Source organism: Panthera tigris, chromosome B1 (genome assembly GCF_018350195.1).
Source record: "Panthera tigris isolate Pti1 chromosome B1, P.tigris_Pti1_mat1.1, whole genome shotgun sequence".
NCBI classification, from domain to species: Eukaryota; Metazoa; Chordata; class Mammalia; order Carnivora; family Felidae; genus Panthera; species Panthera tigris.
Window position 1 is genome coordinate 202,033,518 of NC_056663.1, and position 24,201 is coordinate 202,057,718.

Consider the following 24,201-nt stretch of genomic DNA (forward strand, 5'->3'; position numbering starts at 1 on the left):
CCCTGAAAATCGGTATACCAATATGACTCTTGTACTCCTTTTTATTCTTGCTTTCAATGTGTTCCAAAGTATAACCACATTCCACCGTAAGACTACACACGATCACGGGCAGGCTGTGCTCTCTGCTGCTCTGTCCCAGTCTCGCAAAGACGGGAGTCTATGTAACGCTCGCAGATGATTTTAAAATGCTTGACTGAGACCGTCTGTCTGGGTTGTCGTGATCCATGTGGCTAAGCACGGCCGCGGCAGAGATAAGCTGGTGGGCCGTGTACTGGACTTGATTTCCCGGCACCGTGAAGTACCACCAGCCCAAACACAGCCCCTGAATAATGCCGCTATCCTTGAAGACTCAAAATCCGACTCTGTTTCCCGGTCTCCCCCTAGAGTCCCCGGAGATGGAGGTCCTCTCCCCCTTCCTCACTTCATCGTGGTTCCTACCAACGGTCAGAAGGACCACGAGCCTAAGAGAAACCCGGGGACCATCTTAACAACGGCCGACAAATACAGGCAAGAAACAAAACATGCCACCCAGCGCGACTTCAGACCTCATCTGTGGGGAACACAGCTGTGAAAAAAGGGCTCAGCAGGAAAGGCCTCCAAACACGGACACGGCCGCTCCAAGCAGCGTTGGCTACAGAAACACAGCCTGAGCCATATGTGTGATTTTACAGTTTCTGGGGCACACGTCAAAAAGAAAAAGAAAAAACAAAATTAATTTTAATAACACGTCATTTAATCCCATATATCCAAAATATAACTATTTCAACAAGGAATCAATATGGAAAAATTACTGTCTACTTAATCTTTTCTTTAGAGCACATCTCAGTTCAGACACAAAACTTTCATCAGACATACTTTATCTGTGTTTAGACTTCTAAAACCCACAGATGAAAAAGTTTGCTTTCAAAGGTTTGCTTTCAAGTAACAAATAAGTTCTGAACATCTAATGCACAACACAGTGATTACAGTCGGTCCATAATACTATATTATAAACTTCAAAATTGCTATGAGACCAGATCTTAACTGTTCTCAACACAGAAAAGGAACAATAATTATGTGACTTGATAAAGGTATTAGCTGACACCAATCATATTGCAATATATAAACGTATCGAACCATCGTGCTATACTTCAAACTTACAGTGTCGTAGGTCAATTATGTCTCAATTAAAAGAAAAAAATAAGTTCATGTACCATTTCCAACCATGCTTAAAAGTTCTCCAATAACTAAATCGAATACTGATTTTTAATAATTTAATAAAACAGATATAGGGCTAATGAGGTTATAGGTTCCTTCTTGAGAGAGGTTTAGAAATGTCTTTTAAGAAACCTGTCCGTTTCACCTAAATTGTCCAGTTTACCGGCATAAAGTTGTTCCCAATCCTCCCGTCTAATCCTCTTAATATCTATAGAACCCACACGAAAATCATCTCCCTCACCCCAGGTACTGGTCATTTGTGACTGCACTCTTTCTTACCTGGCCAGTCAGTCTGATTAATCTCACCGACATTCTCAAAGAACTCACTTCAGGTTTGTTTGAGTTACTGCAGACTTCTCTGTTTTCGATTTTACTAACTTCTGCTCTTATCTTTATATCCATTCTTCTGATAAATTTGGGTTTCACGTGCTCTTGTTTTTCAAGTTTCCTGACATGGGAGCTGAGGGCATTGATCTGAGACCTTTCTCTTTTTTCCAAAATCGGCATTGAGCTATAAATTTCCCTTGGATATGTCATAGCGGCATACCGCAACTTTTGAAATCTTTTGTTTTTATTTTCATCAATTCAAAATACTTTCAAATTTCCCCTTTGACGTTCTCTTTGACCCATGGGTGGAAATACGTTACCTGTTTTCCAGACTATCTTTCTGGAACAGATTCCAACTTAATCCTATTGAGGTCAAAGAGCATACTTGTATGAATCCTTTTAAAGACTTTTTTTTTTAATATTTACTCATTTTTGAGAGAGTGTGAGGAGGGAGGGACAGAGAGAGAGGGGCCAGAGGATCAGAAGCGGGTTCTGCACTGACAGCAGCAGTGAGCCCAATGTAAAACTCAAACTCGCGAACCACAAGATCATGACCTGAGCCCAAGTCGGACGCTCACATAACTGAGTCCCTCAGGCTTATTTTATGGCCCAGCATGTGGCCTGTATGGGCAAACATCCTGTGAGCACTAGAGAGGAATGGGTCTTCTGTTGTTCCAGGTGGGGTGTCTATAAATGCCAATCAGGCCCATAAGGGTGGATAGTATCGTTCAAGTCTTCTAGATCCAGATTTTATGTCTACGTGCTCAAAGAGTTTTTAAGAGAAGCTCCTGGAACCTGACTATAATTGTGGATTTGTCTATTTCCCCTTGCAGTTCGATCAGGTTTTGCTTCATGTATTCTGGACATAAACGGTTAGGATTGTTATGCTCCCTTGATGAACTGATGCCTTCATCATTATAAAATGACCACTCTATTTCTGGTAATAGCTTTTGCTGAGAAATCCACGGTCTGACATGAACATAAGCAAAAGCAACCCAGCTTTCATCTGATCGGAGTGTTAGTATGGTGAGTGAGCCCTTCCATGCTGTTACTTCTAAGCTATTTGCACCTCATGTTTAAAACGGTTTATCATGCGCAGGTTACACAGGGTCTTGGTTTTTCATTGGATCTGAAAAGCCTGCCTCTTACGTTTAATGTCGTTACTGATGGAACTAGATTTAAATCTACCATCACACCAGTTCTTTCCTACTTACCCCAGGTGCTCTTTATTTGCCTTTTTCTCTATTTCTGCTTTCTTCGGGGTCGAGTATTTTTAGGATGGCATTTTATCTTTTTTGGTTTATTAGCCGTAACTCTTTGTTGTGCTTTTAATTGTTACCTGGTTTATAGTATACATCTCTAATTGATCCCAGCCTGCCTTAGTGACATGACAGCACTTCACACACAGCACAGAAACTCACAACAGTACTCGATTTGTTCCCTGTGGCTGCTGTAACAAACTGCTAGACGCTGGGTGGCTTAACACCATAGACGTTTACCGTGTCAGAGTTACGGAGGCCAGGAGTCCGGAATCAGCATCGCTGGGCCGAAATCAGGGTATTGGCAGTGCCTGTGTCCCCTCCAGAGGCTCCAAAGGACTCCTTGCCTCTTCCAGGTCTGGTGGCGCCAGTATCCCTCGGCCTGTGGCCACCTCCCTCTGATCTGCAAGCCCGTCCCTGTTCGAGCTTCACACCGCCTTGCGCGTATGTGTGTGTGCGTGCGTGTGATCTCCCTCTGCCTCCTTTTCACAAGGATACGTGTGGCTACATTTACGGTCCCCCTGGACAACCCAGGATAATCTCTCCATCTCACAATCCTTAACTTAACCAAATCTTTGAAGACTCTTTCCCTAGAGGTACACTCACACGGGATTCCAGGGAGTGAGACCTGTTAAATTTGGGGGGCAGAGGCATGACTCTGCCTACCACAAACTACTGCCAGCCTTTATTCTGGTGTTGCCCCACATTTTACTTCTACATGTCGTAAGGCCCAAAGTACACGGTTATCATTTTTGCTGTAAGCGATCAATTAACTTTTAAAGAGATGACAAACGAGGGCAGAAAGTCTTCTATCCAAGCACCATAGTTACCGTTTGCCTGCTCTTTAATTCTCTGTGTGGATCCAGATCTCTCTCTGATCTTATTTTCCTTTCCTCCTACCTGAAACACCGTCTTTAATATTTCTTAAAGTCCTGGCTGGACATAAATTATTTCAGCTTTTCTGTGTCTGAAAAAGTTTTTACTTCACCTTTGTTTTGAGACAGATTTATTTACTGGCCGTGCAGTTCCAGGGGTTTTCCTTCCTCTACAAATGATGTCCTGCTGACTTCTGACATGCATTTTCTAGCAACAAATCTGCTGTCACTCTTTGTGCAATTTAGCTCTTTTTAATGTCTTGTCTCTACTTAACACATTCCATCTTTTCTCTAGCTTCTTGAGTACATAAAATAGTTGAGTACCTGTTTTCATGATTTTGTACAATTTTACCATCTGTGCAATTTCTGAATCAGTTTCAAGGGACCACTACGAATTTTATTTTCCTGTTTCTTTGCACTCCTGAAATGTTTTAAGCTTTTCCAGGCAGGACCAGAATAACATGCCAGTCGAGGGCTAAGTTAACCCTGTCACCAGAGCACGCCCTTCTGCACACTCCAGCCATGGCCCACGAAGGACACCTGTCTGCTCGGGCTGGAGTCAACAGGAGCTCTTCCCGCATTAGGGGGGGGTTTCGGCAAGCGTCCCTTCGGGTCCTTTCGGGAGGCCACATCCCAGCACGTCTCATGAGCACGTGCACATCAACAGGCAGCACGTTGAAGACTCAGGGACGTCTCCTCCCACAGGTTCCAGAGAACATTCTGGGGAGTTCTCTCTTCTCCACCATTCTCACTAACTGGCCTCAGCGAGCAGCTCCGTCTGCTCAACTCAGCAAACCACGGGCCCTGCCTGGGCCTCCCTCCCAGCGTTACTCCCTCCAGACAGGAAGCGGGAAGCCATACGGCTCCCACACTCCTTTCCCATTTGTCAAGGGCTGCTGTTGCTCTTTGCCTGATGTCCTGAAAACCACTGTCACACAGATTTTGTCCATTACCATTTGTCTGAGACAGGAAGTAAATCCTGCCTTTGGCATTAACCTTACTCAGCCAGAGCAAATATCTTCCTTGATATATTAAACTTAATTTGTTAATACAGTGTTAATAAATTTTCTGGTCACAATACACATATCTAACAATCACCTTTTACAAAGTTAACAAACATTCCCTTCTATAAATGTATCTTCGTTTTCGGGGTGCCTGGGTGGCTCAGTCGGTTGAGTGTCTGACTTCGGCTCAGGTCTCACGGTCTGTGGGTTCGAGCTCCACATCGGGCTCTGTGCTGACAGCTCAGAGCCTGGAGCCCGCTTCAGATTCTGTGTCTCCCTGTCTCTCTGCCCCTCCCCCACTCATGCTCTATCTCTCTCTCTGTCAAAAATAAACAAACATTAAAAAAAAAAATTTTAATGTATCTTCGTTTTTCAATTCCCCTACTAGTCATTAAGTCGTTCAGATGACCTTTAATGTTCTAATGCGATGAACAGCACTGCACCAATGTCGCCACACACTTTCCCGCGGATAAAGTCTCAGGTGAAACTGCCACACAGAGGAGTCTAAGGCTCGACATGCTGCCTTTTAGGAAGGTTGTATCACCTCTGACAAAAATCCTGAGTATTTCCTAATGTTTGTCAATTTGACAGATGGCAGCTGTTCTTATTTTTGTTTTTGTTTCCTTCTACTGATGACTGGTAAATAAATGTGAGTATCTTTCCACAGGAAACACAAAGAGTCAGCTCTCGGGTTCACTGGCCCAGTTGTATTTCTTATTTTCTGAACTACTCAGTCATGTTCTTTGCCTATTTTCCCATTAGGCTGATAGTCTGCTTCTTAATGATTTATAATTGCTCTTTAACAACTATTAAACCTTTGCTATATATGCTGTCAACATTTCCCCCAAGTTGAATTTACTTTCAAGCTTTTTTAAGGTGGATTCTGACACATCGAACTATATTCCAGTCAAAACAAGTTTTTCCCGGGGCGCCTGGGTGGCTCAGTCGGTTAAGCGGCCGACTTCGGCTCAGGTCATGATTTCGCAGTCTGTGAGTTTGAGCCCCGTGTCGGGCTCTGTGCTGACAGCTCAGAGCCTGGAGCCTGTTTCAGATTCTGTGTCTCCCTCTCTCTGACCCTCCCCCGTTCATGCTCTGTCTCAAAAATAAATAAACGTTAAAAAAAAAAAAACAAGTTTTTCCCTTATATCGTTAGCTTTCTTCCACCTAAGATTAAATATTATTTTTGAAATAATAATTCCATTTTTTAAAACATGATTTTTTTTTATTTTAGATTTTAAAATTTTTAGATTTGGATTTTAAAATCTAAATTTTTTTCTTTTTATTTTTTGATGTTTATTTTTGAAAGAGACAGCACAAGCAAGGGAGGGGCAGAGACAGAGAGAGGGAGACACAGAATCTGAAACAGACTCTAGGCTCTGAACTGTCAGCACAGAGCCCAATGCAGGGTTCGAACCCATGAACTGTGAGATCATGACCTGAGCTGAAGCTGGATGCTTAACAGACTGAGCCACCCGGGCACCCCTAAAATTTTTTTTTTAATCTGCGCTGCCAGCACTGAGCCTGATGCGGGACTCGAACTCACGAAGCCACGAGACCACGACCTGAGCGAAAACCAACAGACGAACACTTAACCGACTGAGCCACCCAGGTATCCCAATAATTTCTTTTCTTTTACTTTTAAGTAATCTGACATTTATGTTTGTCTGCAATATGAGATACAGATATAATTTTTCTCTAGTCATTTGGTTCAATAATCCATCATTTCCCCGCTGATACAAAATGTTATCTTTATCATAAATTCACAGAGATGCATACATATACTCTCCTAACTTCCGATCCTATACCTTCTTTAATGTCTAACTATCTCAATATTGTGTACACCATCTCTCACCATACTGCTGATGTTTTCAGCTTTTCTTTACAACATTCGTGTATTTATTCTTACAGGTGAACAAGTTAAAAAAAATACCCTTACTAGAACTCTAGTCAAGACTATCGTAAATTTAGAGATTACCTTAGAGAAAATTCAGCTTTACGATAAAAAATCTTCCATTTAGGAAAAGAAGTAGTCACCTATACCTTTCAAGAATGTCAACAGCAGTCTTTACATATTTTCTGCATATTTCTTCTCAATTCCTTGAAGTTTTATATGTTGGTGCTACTGTGAGTTGGATCTCGAACCGTGACATTTTCTGAGTTATGCTAATACACGGGAAACCGATGGATTTCTGTATACGTATTTTTACCCAAACACTTTGTCAAAGTACACGTGCTTAGATAAGGGTTCCTAGGTATTTCCGAGAGGATACTTGTTAAAAACAAATCACTAGACTACATCCAAACAGAAAATATAAGTGTGTTTGGAAAAGAGGGCAGTGAAGGATCTTCACTACTGTATTTTTGACAAATTTCCTGGAAGACCTTGATGCTCACACGTATTTAGGAACCAGTAGGTTAGACCACCAAATTGAGAGCTGAAGTAGACTAACAGTTACATATCCATGAAGTTTTAGATGACTTCCCCCATTAAAAACTCCAGAAGCTACCACTAAAATAACCACACCGGAGACAAGTATATCACAGAAGCTCAGAAATATACCAAAATTTAGTTATACTCAAGGAGAGATCACAGGAAATACCAGCTATCAAGATTTCATTAAACATTCAGTATGCATTTTCTACACATAGGATACCTACTTAGGTTCTACACTCTCCACAAAGTATGGAAAGTATCTTAAAACAAATGTGTTCTTTGATCTGATGAAACCAAAGATGACCTCTCTGGATCCATAATTATCCTATCAACATGTTCTTCTGTAGAACAAGGAGTATTACTATCAGCATTACTCCATAAAAACAGAAGAAATGCACTAATGTGAAAACCATCAGCAGCTATTATTTTGATTTAAGATGGCAAATTGAACCACAAATCACTCCTAAGATATCCCAACGCGCTTTACTAACATGCAAATCTAAGCCAACATTCCATCAATTCCACCGAGAATGATCAAAAGAAACAATAAATATAAAAGAAGCTCTCACACTGGAGGAGAGCTTGTCTTCTGGATCCACAAGCTTCCACAGTGAAACGTTCCTTGAGGCCCGGACGCCGCAGGCCAGGTGAGCAAGACTGCGCTACAGCAGCAGGGCGCAAATGTCTGTCAAGGGTCTGAAGTCGTGTCACATGAAAGCACTGACACTTCACAGCTTTGGACAAAACCCATCACAACCGTACAGCACTCTCGTGCCCATGCAGCTAACGAACACACATACACAGTGTCACCCGATCCCACAAGAACCCTAAAACTCAGGACCTCCAGTTCACAAATGCAGCAACAGAGACTCAAAGAAGTAAAATTTATCCAAAATCACCTGGCTTATAAGGAGTATACATGGAATTCAAACGTTTATTTCCCTACGTGTATCATAGTGTTGTTTTCTACGATAGCATGCAAACTTAGAATTTTTATTTTCAGCACATACTCTCATTTGTTATTTCATCTGCTTCCCACATCGCTACAAATTAGAAAGAGAAATCATCCACATTTCCCAAACAATGGGATGAGTTCAGCTAAAATGAAATATTGTATGTGAAATCACTTTGAAAACATAAAACACAAATCCAAGTGCCGTTACAAATAAGTGAATCACTAAGCTTCTGTCAGTACTAAAATCAAGAGTATTTTTCTAACAGATTATAGACAGCTCTGTCCGGCTTCCAAGGAGGAGGATAACAATTATTTGCTCCACGGGAAAGAAAAGCTAGAAGTATTTCACACCCATCCAGTCAGGTAAGAGAATTCAGAAATCTCAGGTACCTCTGTCTCCTGCTCAGCCATTAGAAACGGGCCTGAAATATTTACTATCCACAGCCACTGGGAACAGCATTTAGAAAGACAGACAGCCAAAAGCAAAGAGAATGAGGAGACGTGGCACAGCCACAAAAGCAGATGCCACTGGTCCGCCCCAGAAGAAAGATGGAGCAAGGGAAATCGACTTATAGTCAACCGCCCGCAACCCCGCCGACCCCAAAGCACAGATGAGCGGGCAGCCACCACTGGGACCAGCAGCCACAGGGCGCCAGTGACAAGCAAACAGAAGACACGTAACTGGACAGCCTCCTGTTGTTCCGGTCGCTGCGATAATGTAAAAATACCAAACAAAAGATAATTTTTAAATGATTACAGTTACAAGAGTGCTAATTAAATATAAACGTGGTGCTCAATTATCATAATGGTTACAACTGTCGTACATAAGATTACAAACAGAAAACACTACTCATTATAGCATCCGGATAGCCTTGCTATATAGCCAGAAATGTGGGAAGAGAGGCCTTTAAATGTTTTAAGACAACTGAAGAGACAAGTATTCTAGCCCGTTAAGAATGAAAATCTACAGTTTTAATTTTTACTAGAAAGTTCAAAGTGCAATTACCTGAGCGACTGTGCCACTATGTTCTCACATATCGTCAGACAGTGATTCACACGGTCTTTCTTGGTGGCTGAGAGTTCTTTCTTTCTAAAAGAAAAAAAAAAGGAAAAGAAGTGAACATGTGTTAAAGTATCCATTCCATTTATTTCTACACATCATTCATTCAATCCATAAGCACTTCTGGACTACTAGGAATAAACCATATGCCCACGCCGGTGGGCAGGGTGGAGTCAGCACGGGGAGGCACGGACAAGTTCGACCAAAGGCTTCCTAAACTATGTGGCACAGAAAAGTCAGGAGCTGTTACTGGCGCACCTATTTTCCCCATGTGAGAGGAAGTGCAGTGCAGTGACTCACCCAAGGTAATCACACCGATGGTGGGCCTGCGATTCAATGAAAGGCAGTACCAAACCTACTCTTCAGACCAAGCTGCCTCCACTGCTCAAAATCACACTGTTCACTGCCTGCAGACCTCATGCTCTCTACTAGGTATGAAATAAGGTACAGGGGGGCGCCTGGGGGGCTCAGTCAGTTAAGCGTCCAACTTCGGCTCAGGTCACGATCTCAGTCTGTGAGCTCAAGTCCCGCGTCAGGCTCTGTGCCAACAGCTCAGAGCCTGGAACCTGTTTCAGATTCTGTGTCTCCCTCTCTCTGCTCCCTCCCCGCCTGTGCTCTGTCTCTGTCTCTCAAAAATAAGTAAACATTAAAAAAAAAAATTTTTAAGTAAGGTATAGACAGTGACTAACCGCTTCTACCTCCCCAGACAGCTAGAAATAAGCCTCTGGCCTCAAAACCCTTCTTGAAGCTTCCCATGAAGACTTCTGGAGCCAACACAAGGAGACAAACAGCCTGGTCAAGACCAAAGTGAAGGCACTTGCTTCCCACCCAAACCTACAGCTTCAGATGCCTTCAAGGTATGTACCTGCAACATAAGGTACAGACAGATGATCCAAAGAGGAAGCCAAAAATTAAACCAGGCTTAAGAGCTACATTCAGAGAAGAACTTGAGTGTGGCTACCAGTACATGGCACTAACTAAAAATACACCTAAACCAGAAGACTACTAGTTTTTGAGGAAATTATATTACCAAGGTGGGGGGGGGGGGGGGGGGGGCGGAATCTAACCTACGAACACCTGTGACTATTTAATCCCCAATGCAACCCTCAGACTCCAAAAAGTGCACCTGAAGGGACAGGCTATTACAAATTGTACAAATCCAATGAAGGCAAAGCCTCCAAAAGGCACTTCAGGGCCAAGGAAGAGCCTCGGAAGCAGGAAGCCAGTAGCCAAAAGGAAGAAGAGAGAGGGGTTCCAAACAGGAAAAGAATCAGAGCCTGAGAGAGAAGCCTAGCTCAAGGCTAGCAAGGAGGGGGCTTCCCGATGACTGGCCAACCAGAGTCCATCGTTACAGGACTGGTGAACGTGTGTTTCCTACTGGTCTCTCTACTAAATGAGTTGTTTACCGACGACTTAATATTGCAGACTGCTGGCTCGGCATCCACCCAAACACCATCCTTTCTCCTTGGACACACACCCCCAGTGAGAAGTTGCACTGCCTAGCCTCCCTGCAGCGAGGGAGGGGCAGGCACACTTAGTTCTCACAGACAAAATGGGAATGGGAGTGATAACGTGGAGCATGTGCCTCACTGGCTGACCCTGGGGTGTCCCCTTCTACTTCCCTCCAATTGGATTTAATTTTTTTTTTTAACGTTTATTTATTTTTGAGACAGAGAGAGACAGAGCATGAATGGGGGAGGGTCAGAGCGAGAGGGAGACACAGAATCGGAAGCAGGCTCCAGGCTCCGAGCCATCAGCCCAGAGCCCGACGCGGGGCTCGAACTCACGGACCACGAGATCGTGACCTGAGCTGAAGTCGGCCGCTTAACCGACTGAGCCACCCAGGCGCCCCTACTTCCCTCCAATTGGAACAAACATGCCTAACACCCAGTTTTTGATTACACGGAGAAAGACAAGATGGCAGAAAAACAGCATGGAAGGAGCCTGGGTCCCTAAGTGGCCACGAGGAACAGAGGGTTCTCACCTCCCACCCTCAGGAGCCACCCACTTCAAAGCACTATGATGGAAACAACCCAAATATCCTTCACCTGGTGGACGAACAACCGCCACAGACACTGGACTACTGCTTGGCAGCAGAAAGGAGCAAACCACGAACATACACGAGAGTGAATCTCGCACCAGATTCAAGACCACAAAGTGGGGAATTCCATATATAGGATGTTCGGGAAGAGACAAAACTACAGGAACAGAAAGTGACCAGTAATTTACAGGGGCTGGGAGAAGAGTTGGCAGCAAAAGGCAAGAGGAAGCTTGAAGAGTGATGAAGCTGTTCTAAACCTCCAGCGTGGGAGCAGTTACGGGGCTTTACGCACAAAACTCTACACTAAACAGGGCACGTTCGGCTATTTGTAAATCACACCTCGAGTTAAAGAAGAAAAGAGAGAGTGCATTGAGAATTAAGATGTTCTCTTCCTTAACCCCCAGGTTAAAGTCGCCATTACAACAGCTTAGAGTTTTACCCAGTTTAAGACCACCATCAAGAAAATTAAAGAATATTGACTATTTTAAGTGAGCATTTAGGAAGCAAACAAACTCACCTACCCATTACCTTTTGATTTCCAGAGTGAAAATCTGTCTAAGGCCTTAAATGAACTGAATTCACACACCAAGGTACCAAAAAAGAGTCAAAAAAAAAACAATAACAAAAAAAGTCAACAGCTTCCCAGTAATTAAACACATGCCTGATGGAGAATTGGCAAGGTCCACGCAACATTTACCTTTTCAGAAGTGACAGATACAAATATTAGTCTTAAAAAGAACTTTGTCTCCCTCCTCAAATATGGGATAAGCCAAAAGAATCCAGTGAGCAGTACACAACACAGTTGTCAAGGCCTGCACCTTATTTCATGGAGACCTACACGGCTGTCCCCCCCCCCCACCTTGCCAGAACTTAAGCAAACGTTTATAAAATGAACAAAATGTCTAAGACAGAATATGGATCTCAGCCAGCAAAATAAAAATGCATTTTTCTGTGGTCTATTTCAGTCTAGCTGCTCTTGTGGAGCTCCTTGTGGGGCAAGCCTGTCTTATTCGCCCCGGGCTCCGTCCCCAGGCCCTGCCAGCCAGCACCTCCACCGCACTCCTTGATCACAACCCCTCCTGCAACTATCTCCCTGGGACGACAGACTAAGAGCAAGGACCATATTGTAAAAAAGCTGATAAAGGAATGGATGAACCAGCATTTTCTGTGGAAGATTAAGTAAAATACACGTTAAAACAGACTCAAAAGTTCTGAAGTCAGTCTTAACAGATTCCGAAGACTGATAATTCCGAAGTCAGATTCAGAAGATAAATGATAATTACTTTAAACCCAAGTTTCTAGACCCAAAAGATGAAAAAGAAACAGAAACAGCAAAGCTTAAAAAAAAAAATTTAATAAATTAAAACAAAAAAAAAAGCCACATACTCAAACCCTGTGTGGACCAGAAGCTGGAGCCGGTGGAGTCCCTCTGGCTATAATCAAGATAATCAATCACAGGCCTTTTAACGAGATCTCCAATGATTCTCACTATGCAAAAGAGGACAGTATACTTTCTATCTTGGTCAGCTTAACAAGAAAGCACAATTTTAAGTTTCTCTTCTTACCTTATCCACAACCACTTCCTAGCAATGATAAAATTTTAAACTTTTCCACACTCAATAATCACAAAATTCTGCAGGTAGACAACGTCTTCAATGGTTGCTAAACAATAATTAGGAAGTACTTATTTTGTGTGAGAAGCATAAAAAAACCATCTGATCGCTACCAAATATTTTAATTTTGCTCTATTTTTCTTAAATCCATTGTTATTGCTAACATGGCTAAACATGTGTGAAACTAACAAATTTTAATTAAAGAACCACACAATTTCACTACACCCGAGTCAAACCCTAAACACCTGCAAGTGTAACCAAAATCCTGTAAAAAGTACCTCCTCTTTCATCACACTGAAGAATACCCACATTTTAAAGCGTGAGGATCAGACTTTACCCTCAGACACCCCAGCAAGGAGACATTAACCAAAAATATGAGAAAACGAAGAAAACAATTCTTCCAATATGACCTACTGAAAGCTGTCAGGCCACCAATGCAATGAGGAAGCAGAACGAGCCACTAAGCACTTGGTGCTTAAAACTTCCAAACTGGGGTTCACCAGCCCGTTAGAGCGCGGCCTCAGGCTCCTTTCCAACCTTTCCTCAGCCAAGCTCCTCAACCTTCAGGGAACTCTGGCCACTCCAAATAACTCCGTTGTTTTGGGCATACATCTTCAAACTCAATTCTTGTATGGTCTGTGGCTCCTGCTTGAAACATCCACTTCCTACCTTATTTTGCCCAGTAAGCTAATTTGGAAATTGAAGAAAGTTACAGCTGCTTCATCCCCCCCACGGAATTTAACTCGCTTGATGAACTGGCACGTCAGACTGACTTGTTCTACAGGAAAAGTAAGGATGGAAATTAAGGTGGAAATGGAGCCGCCTTGCTCTGGGCAGGAACTGGGTGAACAGGGTAAGCAGTCCTGGCTCTTCCAACCTCGGTAAACGCAATCATCTTCACTTCACCTTCCATAATGCGAGCAAACTTCGGTCAGCCCTTCCTACCACTTACCCAAGCGTTCTGCACATAAACACATTTGCAAGGAGTCGCACGGAAAGGCAAGGACACTACGGCACAGCACAACCATGTTAAAACAACTATCAAAGAATTCTAAAACTGGGAATTTGAGCCCTCATCTAAATTCTTATTTTTAGTATCATGTTATTCTAAGACTATGCTTGAAAAATACGATTCCATGGGGCGCCTGGGTGGCTCAGTCGGTTAAGCATCCGACTTCAGCTCAGGTCTTGATTTCGTGATCCGAGGGCTCAAGTCCCGTGTCAGGATCTGTGCTCACACTCGGAGCCTGGAACCTGCTTCGGATTCTGTGTCTCCCTTCCTCTCTGCCCCTCCCCTGCTCACGCTCTCTCTCTCTGTGTCTCTTAAAAATGAATAAACATTAAAAACATTAAAGAAAAAAGAAAAATGTGATTCCAGGTTGAGGGCTGGCGAGGGAAAGGCCCAGACTACACACAGAACTGAAAAACATTGCTCATCTTGCCCTCATCCTGCCCTTCGTACTCACTTTCCGAGCAGTGCCCACACACCCCAGCCGGCAAGTGGGACTGAGGCCTCCCGACTCCCCAGCGGCTGCCGCTTCACTCTAACAGGAGTGCTCCTACAACATTAGAGCCCTTTCAGAGAGATTTTAAGAAGAAATGGGAGGGGCACCTGGGTGGCTCAGTCGGTTGAGCGTCCGACTTCGGCTCAGGTCATGATCTCGCAGTTCGTGGGTTCAAGCCCCACGTCGGGCTCTGTGCTGACAGCTCGGAGCCTGGAGCCTGCTTCGGATTCTGTGTCTCCCTCTCTCCCTGCCCCACTCATGCTCTGTCTCTCTCTGTCTCTCAAAGATGAATAAACGTTAAAAAAAAATTTTTTTTTTAAAAAAAAGAAGGAATGGGACACCAGAAGTCATTTTAGAATTATGTGTCATACATAATTTAAAAATAAAAGCGCTATTTGATTAGGGGAACCAAGGACTACGATTTCCCCAATCGACAACAAAGTCTTTCTTACTGGTGATCTAACTGAATACAGCAACAATCACTAACTGAAAAAGGTGCGTTTCAAAAAACCAACCTGTTAAGCTAAATGACAAAAGCCTTTTATTCATTTGTGTGTGTGTGTGTTGTTCTCTACAATTTTATCAGAGGTGTTAAGTTTGTGGATCCACCACAGTCCAGACACAGAACACTTCCCTCACCACAATGGTCCCTCTTAGAGCCACACCCACCACACGCTCCCTAACCCTGGTGACCACTCATCTAGTCTCTACGCCTAAAACTGTCCTTTCAAAAATGTTATACAAAAAGCATTACAGAGTATGTGGCCTTTTAGGATTGGCTGTTCTCACGGGCATGATTTCCTTAGGAGTGACATAAGCTGTGACAGGTATCAGGGTTTATTCCGCTTTACGGCCGAGTAGTTTCACCACTCACCTGCTGAAAGGCACCCAAGCTGATTCCAGATTCTGCCATTACGAGTAAAGCTACTACAAACGCTGTGTACAAGTTCTTGTGGGAACACAATTTTTCACTTCTCTGGGATAAATGCCCAGGAAAACAACTGCCGGGTCAAACAGTAATTGTATGTTCGGTTTTACCAGAGACTGCCAAACCGTTTTCCAGAGTCGCCGTACCGTTTTCTACGCCCACGAGCAATGATTACGCGGCCGAGACCAGCACTGCGTGCTGTCAAAGTGACCTTTTAGAAACATGAATCAGATCACTTGTTTTACCACACAAGCGTGCATCTGGCCAGAGTGAGCTTCGAAGTCCTTACTCCGGTGCACAAGGCCCCATCTGGCTGCCCCTCACCACCTCTCTTCTCCCCCGCCCCAACTTCCTCTCCTATTTCTGCCCTTCATTTTGCTTCAGCCACCAACCTCCTTACTACTCCTCAAATACAGAACGCGCAGCTACTTTTCTGTTCCCTCCACCTGGATCTCTCTTCCAGATATCCAGATGCTTGCTCCCTCCATTGTGCCCCAGCATCGCCTTCTCAGCGCACTTTATACCCTAAATAAAACTGCACACCCCTGCTCCCCCTTATTCTTTGTATATTTGTTTCTCCCCATAGTATTCATCACCATTGGTCTTGCTCACTGCTATAACCCCAGGGCCCAGGACTGAGCCTGGCACAAAACTGGCCCTTGGTTGAAAGGGCTCCTTCCAGTCACCTAGTCCAAGCTCCACTTTAGTCCTCATTCCCAGTAACTGGGAGCTCTCCATGCCCCCTGAAGCTCACGTGTCAAGGTGACAACCCACTCTGCAGCCACACAAATGCCCAATGGCCCTGGGGCAGAGAAGTGATACTCCTCAGCTACACCTGGACAAAGCAGCCCAAATCTTCCCTCCCAAATGCTGGCGGCATTGTTAGCAACAGAGCCTGACCATCTACGGTGGGGCTTTTTAAGATTTAACATGAACAGATTGCTCACAGAACTTGTCAAAATGCAGACTCTAGGGGCGCCTGGGTGGCTCAGTCGGTTGAGTGTCCGACTTCGGCTCAGATCATGATCTCACGGCTAAGCATCCAATGAGCCCTGCGTGGGGCTGTGCTGACAAGCTCAGAGCCTGGAGCCTGCTTCGGATTCTGTGTCTCCCTCTCTCTCTGCCCCTCCCCTGCTGTGCTCTGTCTCTCTCTCTCTCAGAAATAAACATTAAAAAAAAAAAAAAAAAAGGTTTTTTAATAAACAATAAATAGGGACACCTGGGTGGCTCAGTCGGTTGAGTGTCCGACTTCGGCTCAGATCATGATCTCACGGCTGGTGAGTTCAGGCCTCACGTCAGGCTCTGTGGTGAACAGCTCAGAGCCTGGAGTCTGCTTTGGATTCTGTGTCCCTCTCTCGCTCTGCCCCTCCCTCGCTCATGCTGTGACTGTCTCTCGAGAATAAATAAAACATTAGAATAAATAAGGAAAGAAAGAAAGAAAGAAAGAAAGAAAGAAAGAAAGAAAGAAAGAAAGAAAGAAAGAAAGAAAGAAAGAAAACATTTAAAAAAATTTTAAATGCAGACTCTGATTCAGTAGACTTCAGGTGCAGAAAAGATTGCACACTCCTTATAAGCTCCAAGTGATGCAAACTGCTGGCCCTAAAGACACTGCACTTCAAGCAGCAAGGACCTATGGCAGACCACGTCTCTAACACATATTCCAGCACCCGAGCTGATTCAATTCAACGCAACATTCAACAGGGTCTTGTACTGTGTTTTATTTCTCCTTCTCGTCTGAGTAAGACTAAATGTCCTGACGGTGGGTCCATTCCAAGGTAGTTTACCAAGCGGCTGGCTCCCTTTCAGGAGCTACAGGTAACAGGGGTCGGGACTCTCTCAGGTGGACAGAATTCATCAGCGGGCCATTTGAAACCAGGACAATGTGAAACCTTTGCCTTGAAGTTCCAAAAGTCCTTTTTTAAAAAGAAATTCATGTCAATGTACGAACTGTCACTGAATTATACACTTTAAAATGGTTAATTTTGGGGTGCCTGGGTGGTTCAGTCGGTTAAGTGTCCAACTCTTGGTTTCAGCTCTGGGAATGATCTCACGGTTTGTGAGTTCAAGCCCTGCATGGGGCTGTGCACAGACAGCACGGAGCCTGCTGGGGGTTTCTTTCTCCCTCTTTCTCTGCCCCTCCCTGACTTACACATTCGCACTGCCTCCCTTCCCCGTCCCCTCAAAAAAATAAATAAACATTAAAAAATAAAATAAAATGGTTAATATTATGTTATGTGAATTTCACCTCCAAGTAAATAAACAAGAAATTCCACAATATTATACAGCAATCAGTAAGAATTTTATGCACTACTATGGAACAATGTCTATGAAAAATACAGGGTGATCTCAATCATGAGAACAAAAACAGGGACACATTTAAATGCTTGAATATGCATTAAAAAAAATCAGAGAAAACGACAAAAGGCATTTAATAATTGTTATTTTTAGGGAAGGAGACTAAGGACAGACTAGGAGGAGGGCTTTGTTTTTCATCTTCTGAGCCGTCTGAAGATGTTTTACGATGTGTATGTGTAACTTTTATAATTTTTTAAACTAGTTAATAGAAAGGAACCAGAAAAGAAATGGTTCACAAAAGTGGTCCCATCCTATTTAATCTAGGGGTAAGCAAACTACAGCCTGCATGTTTTGGGCCAGTCTCTGAGCTAAGAAATGTTTTCACATTTTTAAATGGTTGATTAAAAAAAAAAATCAAACAGTAATATTTCATGACATGTGAAAATTATATGAAATTCAAATTTCAATGTCATCAATAAAATTTTATTGGGACACAGCCACACTCCTTCATCTACATGTTACCCCTGGCTGCTTTTATTTTACAAAGGCAGAGCTGAATAGTTGCAACAGAGACATGGTGCCCACAAAGCCTAAAAATGGCCGACTATCTGACCGTTTACAGAATAACTTTGCCAATGTTCACAGATTGGAAGACTCAATATTGTTAAGGCGCCAATACTCCCCAAATTGATCTACAGATTCAATGCAATCCCCATCAGAATCCTAGCTGGCCTCTCTGTAGAAACTGACAATCTGATCTTACAATTCATACAGAAATGCATGGGGTCCAGAGTAGCCAAAACTATGTTAAAAAAGAACAAAGTTGGAGGACTCAAATTTCGTGGTTTGAAATTGTGATAAAAAATACAGTAATCAAGACTGTATAGTATTGGAAGAGGATATAGACATTTGGACCAATGGAGTAAAGCTGAAGGTCCAGAAAAAAATCCATACATTTATGGGCTATTAGTTTTTAACAAGAGTGCCAATACAACTCAATGGGGAAAGAAGAATCTTTTCAATAAACGGTGCTGGGAGCGCTGGAGATCCACATGCGAAAGAACGAAGGTGGACCCTCACCTTACACCATATACACAAATTAACTCGAAATGGGTCGGACCTAAATGTAAGAGTAAAACTTACAATTCTTAGAAGAAAACATGGGAGTTCTACATCTCTGTGACCCCGAATTAGGCAACAGTTTCAAAGATGTGACACCTAAAGCACAGCGACTGAAGACAAAATAGAAAACTGGACTTCATGAAAATGAAAAACTTTTGTGCTTTCAGTTCAAAGGACACTACCAAGAAAATGAAGAGACAATCCACAGAAAGGAGGAATGTTTTTAAAAATCATATATCTGATAAGGGTCTAGTGTGCAGAACACATAAAGAACGGTTTCAATTCCACACTAAAAAAGACAAGTCAGCTTTGAAAAACTGGAAAGCACGAGGGCAAGGCCTTACAAACTAAGGACAAGAAAGCGGGGCGCCTGGCTGTCTCGGTCCGTAAGGCGGGCGCCTCTTGATCTTGCGGTCACGAGTTTGAGCCCCATGTTAGGTGCAGAGAGGAAAGAAAGGAAAGGAAAGGCAAGAGGCCAGGTCCCTCATCTTGGTGTTCGGCTCCTCACACAGACTTATTCCTGTCTTATAGTAAGGTCTCGCCTGCTTAGGCCGCTGCAGCAGGAAGCGCCCTGGCTGAGAATGCCAACTACAGCTACGTCACCTCCCGCTTAGCAGAGAGGAACAAGTCCTGCTGGTCCCACCTTCAAACTTCAGTCGCTCGTCACCCTGCCGCTGACAACATCCTGACGGAGTCCACCACCCTCTGTCACCTGACCACTCTAACAGCTCCCTAAGCGGTGTCCCGCCTCTGCCCGTGCTCCCCGTCACTGTTCTCAGCCAGCGTTCCTCGTAAAATGGAACCAAGATCCGGCCGCCCCTCTAACCGAACCCTGCGATGACTTCCCACCTCACGCAGAAGGAGCGCCAGGGCCCTGGATGCGCCCACCAGGAAGGGCCTAGCGACGCGGTGTGGCGCTCCCTCCACCTCTCCGACCTCGCCCGCTCAGAGTCTCCCCTCACCAATTCAACCAACCAAACGAAGCCCTCGGTCCTCCTCACACAGGGGGGCCTTGGGACCTGTTGTCCCGCCCGGAATGCCGCTCCCCCACACACCCTCACGGCCAGACCTTCGACTCTCTTTCACGTGTTTGCTCAAGAGCCACCATCTCAAGGACCTTCCCTGGAAATCCTCGCTAGAATGTCAACACCTTATCGACCCTGACGTCTGCTGGTTCCTTTCCCTGCCTCGCCGCCGTTCCTCCTTCGTTTCTCACTAACATACTTTCTACTTTGCTTATCTATCCCGTTTATCGTCTATGCCCCTCACTGAGATGAAAGCTTCAGAGGGCAGAGCTCTTCACCCGTTGACGGCTGTAGCCCTGCAACTGTTACAAGAGGCACCCATCAGTTGTTGAGTAAATACTTATTGACGAATGAATCATTAAAGCTAGGGGGAAACGACAGGAAATCCGAAGGAGAGTAAGAAAGAACCAAAGGCAACTGTCAACTGCCTCAAAATCAGTTAGGATGGTCCCAACCTCTGGCGCCCCTGCACGCCAGCCTTGCTGAGACCACAGCCAGTCCCACCCAGAGGCCCTGCATCCCACGTGCTGAGCAGAGAGCAGGCACCCGGCTACTTCGGCTGCAGCCCACACACGGCTGTGACGCTACGGTTTCACACAACAGAGGAGGAGAACCAGAAAAATAGGACAGAGCCTTTCCAAATTGTTTCTGGACGATCCGGGGAATGGGTTTTTCAGCTGAAGCACCTGAACAGAAATGCCAAGATGCAATTTTGAGTTGACTACTCAAAATTAATGAATACCTGCTTTCTCAACAGCAAATGTCTAAAAATATGATATTTGTGCATTTTATTTAAAATAACTACAATTGGGGGCGCCTGGGTGGCTCAGTCGGTTAAGCGGCTGACTTCGGCTCAGGTCATGATCTCATAGTCCGTAAGTTCGAGCCCCGCGTCGGGCTCTGTGCTGACGGCTCGGAGCCTGGAGCCTGCTTCGGATTCTGTGTCTCCCTCTCTCTCTGCCCCTCCCCTGCTCATGCTCTGTCTCTCTCTTTCTTAAAAAAGAAATTTAAAAAAACATTAAAATAAATAAATAAATAAAATAACTACAATTAGGCCAATGTAGCTGATTTCAGAGCATGCTAAGGACCTTTAAAAGTTACTGTTCTGAAATGCTTTTGCTTTAACTCATTTAAAACCTATCTTCATATATGCACGGATTGAATCTGTAAGGATACACAAGGAGGAAGTAGAACAGAGCTTGCCTCTGGGCACAGAGTTAGGTGCTCAGGAGAAAGAAAGGAGTGGGAGAGAGACATTTTAATCATTACCTTTTAGTAACTTCAGAATTTGCATCACACGAATGTACTACTTACGTGAAAATAATAGATTACGCTTTGAAAACAAATCAATCACACGTTACCTTAACATAAAGTAATGAGACACCATCTACTTTTGTCAAGCCAGCTCTACAAAGAAATCTCTTTATATCCGTATTTTGAAGTTAAGCAAATTCAGGTTCTGTCAGAGCAGCATACGAAACAGATGGCATATTTTTAGACAGACCAAGTGTTCGAACAAGCCTACAGACAGTGACAGCACTAAGGTCTCCCTTCCCACCCGAGCCCTGCTTCATGCTTCCTGTTAACAAGAGCCAGGCAGTGTGTGAACTTCCATGGCATCCACCTCCGGGATGAATTGTGATTCTGGAATGAATTACGATTATAAATTAGCTGCTGTAGAAATAAGTCAAATTGTTTTAATTTTTTTTTCTCTAAATATCCAAACATAGAGAAATATCCAATATTTGTCTAAATATCCAATATTTCTTCACCTCTCAGAAGAAAAATTAACTTCTCAATTTTTCAAGTGTCTATTTATTTTAGAGAGAGAGAGAGAGAGAGAGAGAGAGAGAGAGAGAGAGAGAGAGAGCATGCACGGGAGGGGCAGAGAGAGAACCCCAAGCAGGCTCTGTGCTGTCGGTGCAGAGCCTGATGCAGGGCTCCATCCCGCAGGAGATCATGACCTGAGCCAAAATCAAGAGCCTAACAGGCGCCTCTATTTCTAAGTTGTATCCTGACGGATAAGCCAACGTTACTCCGCATCATCCTCACTTTCTAATTAAACGCTCAGGACACGGCAAGGATCACGTCAGCAGCCTCACAAATAAGAAAACCTTACTAAAAATGGATGAGTCGCAACAGAGTGAGTTTCTTAAAGACCGCCTCTCAAAAAGTGTCCTCCTCAAATGCCACCTTGTACACATCCAGATGGAAAATAAAAAGCCCTGGAGGGGGAGAAAGGCCTGACCTGCAGCAGGGCGCTCCCAACCCCTGCTGAACTGAGCTCAGGAAGACTTCAAGGGAAAGCGCCCGGGGGGCTGTCAGAAGGCACGGTCTCTCTCTGTTTCAAAAGTTGTCCCGGCACAAGCAACAGAGACCCCCAGCTTTCCGACACTACCAGGTGTCACCAGTGAAGGCGACAGGAGCCGCCCGCGGGGCCCGCAGGCAAGCTGGACCACGACCCCGGGGCAGCGCGCGTCATTCAACCCCCGCAGTTAACCTCTCCCTCGGCAAGGGGCTGCTTTTAGTTCCAACTGAAAGCAGGCGATAAGCCTGTCAACTCTTCCTAATGCTTGGGCCAATTTTCTGATTTCTCACTTCTTCAGAATAACCTTCTGAGCAGCCCACCACCTACTTGGCAAACCCAACTCCAGCGTCTGCAGACGAACTCGGGCTTAGGCCAGCGGCTCTCCTGCCGCTGCTACCGATTCCCGAAGTAACGGAAGTGCCCTGGGAGTGACAGCCTCGGGTCACACAGGCTGTTTCAAGAGCCCCCTGGAAAAGCACCTCCCGCTGGGCCGGGCCCGCACGCCCGCGCCCTCCCGCGCCCTCCCGCGCCCTCCCGCGCCCTCCCGCGCCCTCCCGCGCCCTCCCGCGCCCTCCCGCGCCCCGCCACCCTAAAGGCATGACGTCATCGCTGTCCCCCCATCACCCCAGCTCCAATGCCTGGCCCGTCGCGAGGTGTCCTGCGCCCCAGCGCTCCTCCCTCTCAGAGAGGAGGAGAGGGAAGGCAAGGGAAGGGAAGTGGCGGCCTCGGCTCTCCCAAGTCCTGCTCACAGCACAGCCCGTCTCTTGCAAATAGAAAGCAGCAAGTTCCTTCCCTAACTTCGCACGCCGGGAAAGGCAGAGGGCCGGGGCCGGGGCCGAGCCCGCGTCGGTGCCTTCGGCGGAGGCCCGCGAGGCCGTGCCTGCCTGCGGAGCGGCGCAGACGCACGCGAGGGGCCCCGGGCAGGGCCCCGGGACGGGGTCTCGCAGCACGAAGGGCGACGATGCGCCCGGAGCTCGGGGGCCGCGGGGCCGGGGGTCTGCAGGGACGCCGCCGCTCCCGGCCGTCGCTGGGCCGGAGCGGCAGCGGGCCCATACTCACGGTCGGTGAAGCGGCTCCTCGGCCACGGCCGGGCCGGGGGGCGGCGGGGGCGGCGGCGGGGGCGGCGGCTGAGGCTGAGGCAGCGGCGGCTGCGCCTGCGGCAGCGGCTGAGGAGGCTGAGGCGGCGGCGGCGGCGGCGGCGGCGGCGGCGGCGGCTGCTGCTGCTGTTGCTGCTGCTGCTGCTGGAAAGACTTGAGGGATTCGAAGGCCTTCATCAGCTTTTCCAGAGTCGCCATGGCGGCCTCCCGCACCGCGGGGACAGCCCCCGGAGCCCTGGAGCCGACTCGCGGCGCCGCTCAGCAGCGCGGCAATGAATGGGGCTCGAGGCCGCAGGCAGGAGCGGAACCGAGGCTCCCGGCCATCTTGGAGCCGTCCCGGCAGCCCCCGCGGCCGTACGTCCCGGGACGCCGCGCCGGCGGGGCGGGGCCAGGCCGGGCCAGCGGGATTGACAGCCAATGGCGGCGACCTCTGCCAATGGCCGGCCGAGGCGCCGGCCCGGCCCGGTCCCGCGGGGGTCACCTCTCTGGGCCGCGGCTGAGATCACGGCGCCGCTGAGATCACCGCACCGCTCTCCGGAGGGGGCGGGGCAGAAGGGGAGAGGCGGGGCAAGGGGCGGGAGCGGCGCCGTAGGGGGCGGGACAGAGGGCCGGCGGAGCGGGGCGGATCGCGGTGGCGGGGGCGGTGGTGGAGAGAGGGGCGGGGAGCGGTGCGGCAGGGGGCGGGACAGAGGGCCGGCGGGGCGGGGCGGGGCGGGGCGGCACCGGGGAGCGCGGCGGAGCGAGCCCGGCGGGCAGGGCAGGGCCGGGTGGGGCAGAGCGGGGCCGCGTCCCAGCCCCTGCGGGTCCGTCCGGGCGGTGGGGAGCACAGGTGCCTCGCCTCGCTGAGTCTGCAGCGCGAGGGGGAGCGGAGGGTAGGCACGGGGGTAAAAATCTGCCTGGTCGGTGCCTGCTACCCGCAGAGGCTGTGGCTGGTGCAGCAAGGGGCAGCTTTGACCCCAGAGATGGCACCCGCAGCAATAACTGCCCGATCCTAGCGGGTCCCCTTCAAGGAGACTACTGCTCCACAGAGGTCTTCAGGGCACCTCCTGCTTGGGGTGGGGCAGGCCGGGGAGAAGGGTCCTGGAGCGGAGGTCGGTGAGTCAGCAGAGGACCACAGGGGACAGTGGGGCATCCAAGGGCAGCCATCCAACCTTAC

General features: G+C 46.6%; 1 protein-coding gene across 1 annotated transcript in view; it reads right to left on the bottom strand.

The window, feature by feature from the left end:
• HTT (huntingtin) overlaps positions 1 to 23,368 on the bottom strand; it is a 149,154-nt gene extending 125,786 nt beyond the window's left edge. Inside the window, exons 1-2 of the mRNA XM_042985075.1 lie at positions 23,008 to 23,368; positions 9,058 to 9,141 (exon numbers count right to left, since the gene is read on the bottom strand). Coding sequence (XP_042841009.1) covers positions 9,058 to 9,141; positions 23,008 to 23,243 — 320 coding nt within the window. The 5' untranslated portion in view covers positions 23,244 to 23,368. The remainder of the gene's footprint in view (positions 1 to 9,057; positions 9,142 to 23,007) is intronic.
• Positions 23,369 to 24,201: the final 833 nt, after the last annotated feature.